The sequence below is a fragment of the Gigantopelta aegis genome, chromosome 11 (genome assembly GCF_016097555.1).
Source record: "Gigantopelta aegis isolate Gae_Host chromosome 11, Gae_host_genome, whole genome shotgun sequence".
Classification (NCBI taxonomy): domain Eukaryota; kingdom Metazoa; phylum Mollusca; class Gastropoda; order Neomphalida; family Peltospiridae; genus Gigantopelta; species Gigantopelta aegis.
Window position 1 is genome coordinate 4,851,821 of NC_054709.1, and position 15,033 is coordinate 4,866,853.

Genomic DNA, 15,033 nt, shown 5'->3' on the forward strand with positions numbered 1-15,033 from the left:
GCTCTAATGTATTCGAATTTGTTACAGGTTTGTAAATTAGCCAAACTGAATGTCCATTTTTACGAGTTGAAACTAGGGTCTAGGTGAAAAATATGCCTTAGTGTTAAAAACAAATTAGGGTCTGTTCCTTTAACGACACCCCAGCACGAACAAGGCATCTGCTATTGGGTGTGAAACTGTGTTAAAAATTACTTATATGTTCTTGTTTAGAATATTAAAGTGACAGGGGTTTTTTTAAACACTACCGCATATTTTTCACTCTTAAAGGAAACATGTCACGTAAACCATATTTGGCACCAACCATGTACAATTAATTATAAATTGAATCACCTAAAAAAAAAAATTATAAAAAATTAATTACTTAAAATATCTCCATAAAAGAACCCCAGATACGAGCTCTTAGCGGAAATTGCCGATCTTTAATGAGCAGGGCAATCACGAGGTCCGTGACGTCAGAGACGCGTCGCTTGATCTGAAGCCTTACACTTAAAAGCATTAGTCCGTACCACTCATAAAGAATCTAAGACTTGCACAGCTTACCAAAACAATGAGTGTTCGTTCGCAAAACGTTTTGCCGTATCAATATGAGCTGTTAGTAAATGAAGAAAGACACACATTTACTTACAACAGTGATACTGAAGAAAAAAACGGATAGCGAGTCGGAGGGTGGAGAAACTGATGGTGCCAGACCAGACCGGTCGACCAATTTACAGCCCGGAGCCCGAAAGCAACCCGGAGACAAAACCAAAACTCGGATGCTAATGCCGAGGTGTATACTGTTCATATTTAGCATAAAGATACACCTCGATATGATGTATTTAAATATGTAAAAAATATAAATGTAGGACAAACATTTTTGGGTGTTTTTTAAAAAGAAAATGTCGCATTTTTTATGTTCGGGCTGTACATAATGAAATCTGTATGCACAGTGTAAACAAACGCTCTAATTTACGACAAGGCGCTTCACTTTCATTAACCTGGCTTGTAAAAACAACATAAATGACTTGAGAGTATAATCAACTTTTAAACTAAATATATTTCTATTTGCATCAATAGAACGAAATGGGGTTATAGTATTTTTCTCTCATAAAAAAGTAGCATATTATTAGGCCTATTGGTAGGGTGCGTTAGAGTAAAAACGACCACTCACGATACCCAAGTGATAATTTTCTTTTCTTTGGTACTACGTAATTGGTAAGTTTTGTAATTTTAGATGGGAAAGTCTACTTAATCAAGGGTTTACAGCATTATTTACAGTAATGAAGCAGGGCGGCTGATAATGTCTATTAACATTGTACTATAGTCGCGACAGGTTACGCCACAATACCCTGTGATCTTAAAAAAACTGGCACGTATTTTGTACGTATGTCTAGACCGTGGTAATCACTTACCTGGTCGATACCCTGCAATATACACCTGCCAATCAGGAATCACATGTGCAGGCCACGGAAAGAAAGGACCAATTAACTAAAACAACACTCCGATTCTCAAGTCAGCCCGTGGATGAAACATAATAGTTATTTCGACACCGACAGTAGTGGGTTTTTTTGTATTGAACTTCGTGTTGCTTTGGGGCTTCGGGCGATGACGAACGTTTTTGTGACGTATTCCGCCCGAAGATTAAAAACATTATTTAAAATTATTATTGTTTTTCTACACGTTTTTTTAAAAAACATATTTAAATACATCGTACTGAGATGTATCCTCATGCCAAATCCCATGTTTGTATATGCCATATTTAATTACTTATTGACGTTTCCTTCTTCGGACGGTGAATACAGATTTTGTTATGTAGGCCTACAGCCCTAACATGAAAAATCTTTTTTTTTCCAAAAAAATAAATAAATACAAAATTCTACATTTTTGTTTTAACATATATAAATACATCATGCTGAGGTGTATCTTTGTGCCAAATATGTACAATGTACACCTCGGCATTCGCAACCGAGTACTGTTTTTGTCTCCGGGTAACGTTCGGGCTCCGGGCTGTAATTAGGCTGACACCAAAGTACTATGCGGTGTTGGTGTCCAATCTTTTCTTTTGCGATAAAATACACGCGTCTTTCTTCGGATACAATCCTTTGGAAAACCATAAAAAGACAATCCCGATCGTTTAAACTGTTTATTTTTACACCCAAAGGCCGCGCAGTACGGCACTGTTGGACTGAAAAGATCGTAAGCCCCTTACTCCATATATAAACAGTTAACAACAATGGAAGAGTACAGCGGCTCTGACGTCACTTCCCTTTTTTTCCGAACGCTCACGAAGAAATATGCATAAATCGTACTTTGATACTGATTAGCGTAATTTCTTAATTTTAACTTAACTACACGTATTTTATTGTTATAAAGTTATTTGTATATTATTTTTATATCATTTTTCTTTTAAAATGAGCTATAATATGGTCTCGTGTCATGTTTCCTTTAAGATCCGTTTTTGATAAATTAAATCCGACATTACTTACACTGTTATTAAATCGTGGTGTTTGTAATGCTAGGCTCCGACTACCAACTGCCACGATGAAGTTGGCCAACTCGACAGTTGCGTTGTAATGTCCACCAACTCCCGACTTACGACGTGTGCGCTCAGATTAACAACTAATGGGTTATACGACGAGAATCAAGTTGTAAGAGCGCTCAGACTAGCAACTGAACAGTCATAGCAGTCTTGACTGCAGAAAGTTGGCCAATTTTGTGCTGACAGTTGGTAGTTTGAGATTAGCAATATACCGCAAAATGCACGTTCCATTCTTGTAAAAACGCACGTACCTCTGAGAAATAACGGTTATGGAGATGAACTCTAGCCAAGTTTCAGAAGAATGAAACTCAAGACTTATTTTAGTTTATTTGTAACTTTATAGAGGTGTGTTTGTAGATTAACCAAACTTAGTGGCCATTTTCACGGGATGAAATTGTGGTCTGCGACATTCATTAATTAATGACTTGATATTCGGCATGTTTCTGTTCGTTCTAATGCTTAAACTTGAATACTGCATCACATATTTAATTATAATGATATATTTATAATTAAATAATTAGTTTTTAAATATTTAAACATTTGATTATATCAGTATCTTGTACAAAACGTCAATTGATGTGTATTATTTGAAAACAAAATGTGAGTAGTCATGCTTTTATTATTAAATGTATCCAAAATTGTGTATGCAGTGATATTTGTTTCCAGTTGTGAACTGCACATACCGTAACCTAATGCACATTGTTAAATGATTTTATATATATATATATATATATATATATATCAATTCTTAAGCTATATGTAGAATTAAATATGTAATTTTTTTAGCTATATAAATATATATATATATATATATATAGGACGGGACGTAGCCCAGTGGTACAGCACTCGCTTGATGCGCGGCCGGCGTGGGATCGATCCCCGGTATACGACTGGTATATCAAAGGCCGTGGTATGTGCTACCCTGTCTGTGGGATGGTACATATAAAAGATCCCTTGCTGCTTATCGAAAAGAGTAGCCCATGAAGTGGCGACAGGGGTTTCCTCTCTCAATATCTGTGTGGTCCTTAACCATGTCTGACGCCATATAACCGTAAATAAAATGTGTTGAGTGCGTCGTTAAATAAAACATTTCCTTCTTCTTCTTTTGAGCTGTATGTAGAGTTAAATATGTCAATTTTTTAGCTATATGTAGAATTAAATATGTCAATTTGTTAGCTATATGTAGAGTTAAATATGTCAATTCTTGAGCTGTATGTAGAGATAAATAAACTAATTCCTGAGCTATATGTAGTGTTAACTATGTCAATTCTTGAGTTATATGTCGTGTATGATCGGCGTATGAAAAAAAAAATCATCCGCAAACTGTGTGAATCGGCAAATTATTTTGAATTATTTTTTTGCTTCTAAACATTAACGATCAATAAGAGAAATTACCCATATAAAGTGACGTCATGAGATATGACGTTCCCTGACGTTATTTTTGTGTTCATTGAGAAATGAACCCAAACGGCTGGGATTACATAAATTGTTATGAATGTAATGCTAATCTCAGACTGTAAACTGTCATGACGAATTTGGCCAACACGACGGATGCGTTGTAATTTCCCCATTTTCCGACTTACGACGGGTGCGCTCAGATTAACAACTACTGGGTTATACGACGAAAATCGTGGAAGTTGTGAAAGCAGAAAGTTGACCAAATTTGTGCTGGCAGTTGGTAGTTTGAGAATAGCATTAAGAAATTTAATTATTGCTAATACTAAAAGCACGGTGGAAGCAAGTAAACACTTGTGGGTTACTGAGATCTAAGGCGCAAAGCAAAGTTTCTAGGGGTTTAGTTGGGTATGCTCCTCCGTAAAAAATTTAAAACTAGGGGCCGAATTTACAAAGCCTGATTGTGTCTTACTGGCGTGTAACTACATACATAATTTTACAATGCTTAAACACATGCATTTGAGAAAAAACAGGCATCGTAAATTTCTCCCAAGATGTCCTGAAATGCAATTCCCTGCCATTCTTCAAGTAAAATTCATCTCTGCCTTAAGATTTATTACCAATAATATTTTTAATTCAGAATTATTGGAGGGCTAGTGTGTCCCCCCCCCCCCTCCCCCAACCTCTCCCCCAACACTGCTCCGACTTGCCTGCGCTATGCCCAGACAATTAGCAATAATTAGATTTCCGTCATGCTAGCCTAGCAGACGTGAACCGCTTCTCACCTGACTTGACGGAACAGTGGATGTGATTCCGCGACTCGTAGTAGACCCAATCGAACCCGGCCTCGACGGCCAGGCGCGCCAGCATGCCGTACTTGCTGCTGTCTTTGTCCGACGTCGTGATGTCGACGGCGCGGCCCTCGTAGTGCAAGGAGTCCTTGGAGTGGGTGCCGTCCTCGTCCCACGCCTCCACCACCCTCAGCTTCACCCCCGGCCACTGATTGGACACGGACACTGCCAGCATGTTCAGTTTGTCCTTGCATCGCTGTAATAGAAACAATTTGTTGGAAGGAAATGTTTTATTTAACAACGCGCTCAACACATTTTATCACATGTGGCGTCAGACATATGGTTAAAGACCACACAGATAATGAGGGAAGAAACCCGCTGTCGCCACTTCATGGGATGGTGCATATAAAGATCCCGTGCTGCTAATCGGAAAGAGTAGCCCATGTATTGGCGACAGCGGGTTTCCTATCAAACTCTGTGTGATCCTTAACCATATGTCTGACGCCATATAACCGTAAATAAAATGTGTTGAGTGCGTCGTTAAATAAAACATTTCTTTTCTTTTTTTTTCACTAGAACTAGTGTCTGCGCCTTTAATATACTCTGTTGTAATATAACAAAAACAATATAAGGTTTTAAAAATGTATAATAAAATCCATACTGCTAAATTCAGATTGTCAACTGTCACGACGAAGTTTGCCAACTCGACGGTTGCGTTGTAATTTCCCCAACTCCCGACTTACGAACGGGTGCGCTCCGGTTAACAACTAAGGGGAAATACGACAAAAATCGAGTTGTAAGAGTACTCAGACTAGCAACTTGACAGTCGTAGAAGTTGTGAGAACAGAACGTTGGCCAACTGTGTGCTGGCAGTTGGTAGTCTGAGACTAGCATAACATACAAGACGTTTATGAATATACCATTAGCATATGTTATAACAGTTATAAGCACCTATATATATTATAAATGAAATGTATTTTCGGACGAGCATATAAGGAAAACCTTCAAGATATTTTATTAATTCCATTAATATTTATGTTTGTGCTTAAATCTAATTAAGTGTCAAGCACGCTGTCCTGTACACACACCTCAACTATCTGGGCTGTCTGTCCAGAGTTAGTTGCTAGTGGTTAGTGAGACATTCAAGTGTAGAGGCCTTATACACTTATAGTCGTTAAACTCGTTCTGGGTGGGAGCCGATACCGGGATGCGAACCCAGTACATACCAGCTATAAGTCCGATGGCTTAACCACTCAATCACCAAAGCCGGTTCCAAGATATGTATATATATATTTTTAGTTCGTTAATGAACATTTGCCTGCCATCCTAGATGATAAACAGATATAAGAAATAGATCTACGATCACTATTGCTGAATATATCGAGTCGATAACGCCATTATTACTGCATCTAAATTCATTTTTAATTAGCCATACCATGATGAGTATATCAAACGCTGACAACTTTTCCCCCAAAACCTGTCAAATTTGCCAAACTGCTGAATGATTTTTTCCCGCCCTATCTTAAGATTTCAAGGGTGATCTTTTGTTCGTTTAACGTTGATGGTGATTTGCGTCGCACGTTGGTAAATACGAGATTAAGCTCTGTTGCACGAACAAAGCTAGGCAGCTTGAAATAAATCCAAAGGCTTAGATGGGATTAGATTTAATCTCAATCGCGACTAGACACATATATCAATGAAACAGCAGTAAATTTCCAGAGTTACCTCCACCTTGTTGACTCTTTAGTCTGGGTAAACAGACCCCGCATCGCACACGTTTTAGTACCGAACCATGAAGCAGAGCACACGAAAAAAAAAAAAAATGTTTTGTTTAAGGACACCACTAGAGCACATTGATTTACTCATCATCGCCTATTGGATGTCAAACATTTGGTAATTTTAACATATAGTATTAGAGAGGAAACCTGCAACATGTTTCCATTAGTAGGGGTTTCTTCTCTAAGATAATATGTCAAAATTACCATATGTGTGTCATCTAACAGTCGATGATGAATAAACCAATGTGACTTTTAATGTTATAAATGTAGTTTTACAATTAAAACCGAATAGCGCCCCTTGTTGTTTTTATTCATTGATTCATTTTATATATTTATTTATTTATTTATTTATTTAATACTATATAAAAGTATGTGTGTTCTTTATTTATTATCATTGTGTTCAATGTCGATATGTGTTTATGTTTTGCAATACTTAATGCAATAAACTATATATATATATATATATACTGTGTATATATATATATATATATATATATATATATACGTATATATATATATATATATATATATATATATATATATATATAATATTACTACAACCAGCTGCTACATACAGATACACATAATATTATGTAATGACTGCCTTCCTCAAAACAAACAATGACATACCACAGACAAAATGAAGATATATATTTACTCAAATATTTATAACGACTGTTTATACTTTCACCCACAAGGAATTCGAGATCACAGGAATAGTTCTGCATGTTTCTATTGATGTCTTTGGGGGGCCGCGATGGAGAGTGTTAATGAAACACAGCCTAGTTAAAAGCCAATAGAAAAGTAGTTAAAAATGGTCCAACGAAGCGCCTTGGCGTAAACAAATATGGAACGACTTGTGCAGTATCGCTTAGAAAATATACAAACATTTATTGTTCTAGTACCAGTCTACTGCTTAGCGTTGCAGCGGAACGGAAGTTGGACTCCGAGCAACACGTATTGTGCGTGCAAATAGTTTAACTGTGACAAAAATGCAATTAATGTAAGACAAGTTAAGGTTAATTATGGATGAGTGTTTTGTTATCTGTTGGATGGTAGCAAATAAGCGGCGCAGTAAATGTTGCGTATTACGCACAAGAAGTGAATATCCAAACGTATTATATATAATGCACATAGCTATGGTATATATAGACGTACAGAAACCAGGAAAGTTATATTCGGTGAAAATCATATTTTAACTTATTTTAGTTACAGTGAAAATATAGAAAATCATATTTATATTTTCGTGAACAAGTTCATGATTCAGTTATCGCTCTTGTAAAGTATTACGATCTAGTTATTTAGGTACGTCTGATTTCATTATGTTTTTCCCCTGCGCTTGCTGTAACCTCACCGTAGTGCATGGGTGTTAAATTCTCTTTGAGAATGGCCAATACAGCACAAATCCCCTTGTTTTCCTCGAGATAAAATCGTGAATTTTTATACTGATGTTGATCATCACTTTATTTGTTTGACACCTAATAGCCGATGTATTTTTCGTGCTGGGGTGTCGTTAAACGTTAAACATTAATTCATTCATTCATTCATTCATTCATTCATTCATTATGTTTTTTAGTTTGATGATTTCCAATGCATCTGATCATATTTGAAAAAATAAAAAATGTGCTTTAAACAAATATACAGATTAAAAATGAATATGAAGTGCAATGGCGGTAAAATATGTAAACACGGTTGAGTTCAAAGCTAAATAGTTGCGACACAGTGTCCTGTCGTTGAGTTTAACTTCAAGTTTTATTTCGAGTTCGATTCATGTTTTGTACATGATTTTGAAGTTTTTTGGACGATCGCTTTGTCATGCACGTTTTCACAGCAGTATTATTAAATAATTACTAATTTAATTACTAAATAAAGTTAATTTGTATTAATATTTATTTTGAAAAGTCTATGGTTAATAAGTACATTTTCTGTAAACAAGTTGAACCTGAACAAGTATATAAATAGACCATTTCATGGCGGTTTTTTTTTAATACGATTTTTATTTTACTGAATAGTAAAATTGAATAGTAAAGAAAAACAAATCCGGATATTTGGAATTGATTCCGGATTTTTATTAAAATTCCGGAAGGTGCGTTGCCCTTAGCTTCGCATTTAACTATGCAATATAGTTTTGTTTAGGTAGCACTGTATCTCTCTGTCTCTTTCTCTACCTGTCTTATATCTTGTCTCTCTGTCTGTCTGTCTGTCTGTCCGTCTGTTATTTGCATCTGTCTCTCCCTCTCTCTGTCTGTCTGTCTGTCTGTCTCTCTCTCTCTCTCTCTCTCTCTCTCTCTCTCTCTCTCTCTCTCTCTCTCTCTCTCTCTCTCTCTCTCTCTCTCTTTATATCTGTTTTTGTCTTTTTGTCTGTCTTTGTATGCTACCTTCTCTCCCGTGTTTCTCTTTATTCGTCTGCACGTTTCTCCATTTCGTTCTGTGTGTGTTCGCCTGTAAGCGTGCCTGCGTATGTATTCTCAAAACTATTAAAAACTACTTCCTTTATTCCGTCATAAAAAAAAATAGTTCTGTCTTGTTCCAAAAACTTATCTAATGTCTGGACTACCTACACAATAGTGAGTTTGTCTAGAACGCGAATTTCTCACCGCAATCAGAGAGGCGGTAGGACTAAAATGAATATATGACACGTACCCTAATATTTCCTTCGGGGATTTCCCAATTATTTACTCCTGTGACAAATTGCATTTAAATACAGAATCCGGTTTAAAAGTTTGAACTCGGTCAGTAAAAATTACACGACTTATTGTGGGTCGTATTGTGTCAGTAATCCGACTAACGGGGTAGCCGATATTAGTCCGAGTGAGCGAACAAAAACATAAGAAGACATATTGTACACATTAAGACGTTGACTGGGCAAAATAACACTAAACGTGTACGCGGATCAAAGCCGAAATGACGCCGTCAGGCGCCGCTACCAAACTTCAAAGTGTAGCGAATATACATTTAACTATTTATAAAGGAAAATCGTTTTCTTTGGTACGGCCTACTAAGCCAGCATGGTTATTCAAGACCGAGTTCCGACAACTAGCTGTTATCGAAAACATGTCGCCCGACGCTTCACCAGACTGGACACATGTCGCATATGACGTGTCACCGCGTAGGAGGTTTATCCGCTCGTTAAAATGGACGGGGAAAAGGGCATAAGGAAAAACGTCGATTTCACACAGAAATGAATGGGCTTCCACTCGGCATCACCAACAGTGATGCTGTCATTGCCAGTGCCCCACAATTGTTCAAGCAAAAGTCATGGTGTGTGCTGTCATGTCTGAAGGAAAGTACATAAAAAAGATCCATTGTTTAAACGTAAAGTATCTCACCAGTATAATTATGTTCTTTTTACACAGCCAAAAAATAAATAAATAATAAAATTTAAAAAAAGACGATAATATGTGTTGATCTACTCGTAAGCAATATATTTAATATATACAATGTTTAACAGTGTGCAGTAAAAGCCGTAACATGCACTGCGATTAGAATCTCCAATAAGCGTATTCAATACTATATCCCTACACAAGATCGCGACCTAGGATCGATTCTCGTCGGTGGGCCCATTTGGGCTATTTCTTGTTCCAGCCAGTGCTTCACAACTGGTGTGACATAGGCCGTGGTATGTACTATCCTGTCTATGGGATGGCGCATATAAAAGAGCCCTTGCTGCTAATTGAAAAGAGTAGCCCACCGACGGGGATCGATCCCAGTGGTAAAGCGTTCGCTCGATGCGCGGTCGGTTTGGGACTGATCCCCGTCGGTGGGCCCACATAGCTATTTCTCGTTCCAGCCAGTGTCCACGACTGGTATATCAAAAGGCCGTGGTATGTGTTATCCTGTCTTTAGGATGGTGCATATAAAAGATCCCTTGCTAATAATGGAAAAATGTAACGGGTTTTTTTTTTTCTCTAAGACTACAGGTCAAAATTATCAAATGTTTGACGTCCAATAGCCGATGATTAATAAATCAATGTGTTCTAGTGGTGTCGTTAAACAAAACAAACTTTAACTTTGTAAATGTGTTGAAATGCATAAATTGCAGTCATCTCAGAACGGTAGTGGGGAGGGGACTAGGTGTTGGGCATGCCTGTTTTAACACATATTATTCAAAGGATAAAAACAACTGCCCAGAAACGTATACCATCAAGCAAGCAATACGACTGGGCTACGTTCCGCCCTAAAAGTAAAGAAGCAGGACCGTAGCTATTTGTATTACTATTATTATTTTTTTATTATTTTTTTATTTTTTTATTATTATTTTTTTTTTATTATTATTATTATTATTATTATTAATTATTATTATTTTTATTTTTATTTTATTTTTTGGGGTGGGTGGGGGTGGGGGGGGGGGGGGGGGGGGGGGGGGGGGGGGGGGGCAGATGAATTCTGCGTATGCCTAAAGCTCCTGAAACAGTTAAGAAGAGTATTTTCTTTAAGTGTCTATTATTTTTACTGACTTTTTTTGCCTCCTCCCCCAACCACCCGAAAAAAACGAATAACAAAAAGAAGAAGAAGAAGAAATACTACTCACCCAATTCATTAGCTCTAAACTCCACGTACACCCACAAACACTACTACACCCCCCTTTTCCTCTCTACTGATACTGACCCCACCCCAATTGACGTCTCTCGAATGCTTTCACTCTCCTTTCGTAAACCGGCGACACCAAGTGGGCTGGCCAATAATTGAGGACGACGCAAAGCGCAAAGCCAACAAACAAGCTCTATGTTTTCTTTGACATTTGACCCTCGCCTTTTAAAAAAAAAAAATTTTATCAATCCATAATCGCTAGTACACATGTTCTTGTTTTGTGTTAAACTCCAATGGGATAGGTGTACCCATGTAGATATAAAACACCCACTGAAAGTTCTAAGCACGTATTACTAATAAAGGGTGGAACGTAGTTCAGTGGTAAAGCTCTCAATTGATGTGCGGTCGGCCTAGGATCGATCCTCGTCGGTGAGCCCATTAGAATCTTTCTCGTTCTATCCAGTGTACCACGACTGTTATATCAAAGGCCGTGGTATGTGCTGTCCTGTCTGTGGTATGGTGCATATAAAATACCCCTTGCTGCGACTGAAAAAGTGTAGCGGGTTTCCTTTTTGAAATATAGCCTTAGAGAGAAAACCCGATACATCTTTCATTAGTAGCAAGGGGGATCTTTTATATACCTGGCTGGAACGAGAAATAGCCTAGTGGGTCTACCGACAGGGAGGGACCACCCGCACACCATACGAGCGTTTTAAATTTACTACTGAGCTTGGGCATGTAGGACCGTTGTTGGGAACCCATTAACGTCACCGATCCTGCGACTCGTCGCATCCGAGAAGAGCTACAAACCGTGCCCCCAGAAACCATCCGACGCCACATAACCGTAAATAAAATGTGTTGAGTGCGTCGTTAAATAAAACATTTCCTTCCTTCCCAGAAACCAGCTGATGATAATATGAACTGACACTGGCTGCAACACGTCAGTGGTGGTGTTCCGAAAGCCTTCCAACACCAATCCGCTAATCTCGGCCATTTGAAAGGGAATCCGTATTTCTGCTGGAGTTAATCACAGTTAAAAGGACTCGACGGAATGGCCACTATTTAAATAGCACTATCGGAGCACGGCTCTGATCTAAAGAGACATTCCTCGGCACATAGGCTACCCAAGCACGTTTCTTCTACCCGCGCACACACACACACACACACACACACACACACACACACACACACACACACACACACACGAGAGGCTAGCTCTAGAGTTTGGAACAGGCTAATATCACTGAAGATGTTTGTGTCGGCACGGTTATCTCGCGAGTCACTGGCGGTACGTAGCCCAGTGGTAAAGCGGTCTGGGATCGATCCCCGTCATTGGGCCAATTGGGCTATTTCTCGTTCCAGCCAGTGCACCGCGACTGGTATATCAAAGGTCGTGGTATGTGCTGTGCTGTCTGTGGGATGGTGCATATAAAAGATCCCTTGTTACTAATGGAAAAATGTAACCGGTTTCCTCTCTAAGACTTTATGTCAAAATTACCAAATGTTTGACACCCAATAGCCGATGAGTAATAAATCAATGTGCTCTAGTGGTGCCTTTAAACAAAACAAACTTTTCTTAAAACTGCTCAACTAGGAAAAGAGGAGAACTGTGCTGTCGGACGGTGTAAAAGGATTCCCTCTCGTATCGCTCACATTTTGATCGCTCCGTTCTCCAAACACTGTCCATTACGGCGCGTTTGTCCACAGTTTGAAGTGCATAGTAATTAAAACACACAGATCCTCACACACAGTGTGGACACAAACTGATAATGCATTGTCGTCTGTTTACTCAAAATATTATCACCGCAAGTGATCCGCTTTCAAAGTCCCTGGCATGAATTCTAAACTATAGCTACACGGATTTGTCCAGATTGGCTCGGTGCTGAACGAAAATTATCCGTGATTGTGATACATGTTCGCCGAGATGCTTGGGTTGTAGGATCTAAACCCATCGGTGGATCCATACTCTGATTTGGTTTCCGAACCATAGCTTTACTGGCCTCGGTGGCGTCGTGGTTAGGCCATCGGTCAACAGGCTGGTAGGTACTGGGTTTGGATCCCAGTCGAGGCATGGGATTTTCAATCCAGATACCGACTCCAAACCCTGAGTGAGTGCTCCGCAAGGCTCAATGGGTAGGTGTAAACCACTTGCACCGACCAGTGATCCATAACTGGTTCAACAAAGGCCATGGTTTGTGCTATCCTGCCTGTGGGAAGCGCAAATAAAAGATCCCTTGCTGCTAATCGGAAAGAGTAGCCCATGTTAGTGGCGACAGCGCTTTCCTCTCAAACTCTGTGTGGTCCTTAACCATATGTCTGACGCCATATAACCGTAAATAAAATGTGTTGAGTGCGTCGTTAAATAAAACATTTCTTTCTTTCTTTGATACATGTTCGCCCCAGATGCTTGGGTTGTAGGATCTAAACCCGTCGGTGGATCCATACTCTGATTTGGTTTTCTAACCATAGCCTAATTCATTAATGCATTTACCTTGGTTTGACCGGCCTCGGTGGCGTCATGGCAGGCCATCGGTCTACAGGCTGGTAGGTACTGGGTTCGGATCCCAGTCGAAGCATGGGATTTTTAATCCAGATACCGACTCCAAACCCTGAGTGAGTGCTCCGCAAGGCTCAATGGGTAGGTGTAAACCACTTGCACCGACCAGTGATCCATAACTGGTTCAACAAAGGCCATGGTTTGTGCTATCCTGCCTGTGGGAAGCGCAAATAAAAGATCCCTTGCTGCTAATCGGAAGAGTAGCCCATGTAGTGGCGACAGCGGATTTCCTCTCAAAATCTGTGTGGTCCTTAACCATATGTCTGACGCCATATAACAGTAAATAAAATGTGTTGAGTGCGTCGTTAAATAAAACATTTCTTTCTTTTTTTTTTACCTTGGTTTGACACCCAATAGCCGATGTACTTTTACGTGCTGGAATGTCGTTCCACATTTATTCATTCGCCCGTCCGTCCGTCCGTCCGTCCGTCCGTCCGTTCGTTCATTCATTCATTCATTCATTCATTCATTCATTCATTCATTCATTCTTCATTCATTCATTCATTCATTCATTCATTCATTCTTTCTTTCTTAGGCATAGCCAGACGGCTGGTGTATCAAAAGTCGTGTTATGTTAGGTCCTGTCTGTGGGGGAATTGAATATAAAAGATTTCTTGCTACTAATAGGAAATAAAACATGTATAGCGTGTCTACTCTGAAGACCACACGTCAAACTTATTAAAGAGTTCACATCAAATAGCCGACGATTATTAAATCCTTGTGCTCTAGTTGTGTCGTTAAACAAGACAATGTTTTATTTTAGATACATGTTAATCAGACTGTCCAGTATTTACTATTATAGTTTAGATATTTCCGAGCTTCAGAGGATACCAGTTATATTTAGTCATTAGTACCAACGGACAAATGATCTTCTTTGAGCATTTCCCCCACAGCGACCGGCCTCGGTGGCGTCGTGGCAGGCCATCGGTCTACAGGCTGGTAGGTACTGGGTTCGGAACCCAGTCGAGGCATGGGATTTTTAATCCAGATACCGACTCCAAACCCTGAGTGAGTGCTCCGCAAGGCTCAATGGGTAGGTGTAAACCACTTGCACCGACCAGTGATCCATAACTGGTTCAACAAAGGCCATGGTTTGTGCTATCCTGCCTGTGGGAAGCGCAAATAAAAGATCCCTTGCTGCTAATCGGAAGAGTAGCCCATGTAGTGGCGACAGCGGGTTTCCTCTCAAAATCTGTGTGGTCCTTAACCATATGTCTGACGCCATATAACAGTAAATAAAATGTGTTGAGTGCGTCGTTAAATAAAACATTTCTTTCTTTTTTTTTTACCTTGATTTGACACCCAATAGCCGATGTACTTTTACGTGCTGGAATGTCGTTCCACATTTATTCATTCGCCCGTCCGTCCGTCCGTCCGTCCGTTCGTTCGTTCATTCATTCATTCATTCATTCATTCATTCATTCATTCATTCATTCATTCATTCATTCATTCTTCATTCATTCA

At 39.1% G+C, this 15,033-nt stretch overlaps 1 protein-coding gene across 1 annotated transcript in view; it reads right to left on the reverse strand.

The window, feature by feature from the left end:
* The window catches only part of LOC121385425 (sonic hedgehog protein A-like), a 51,941-nt gene that overhangs the window by 13,436 nt on the left and 23,472 nt on the right, over positions 1-15,033 (reverse strand). The window contains exon 2 of the mRNA XM_041516101.1: positions 4,699-4,960. Coding sequence (XP_041372035.1) covers positions 4,699-4,960 — 262 coding nt within the window. The remainder of the gene's footprint in view (positions 1-4,698; positions 4,961-15,033) is intronic.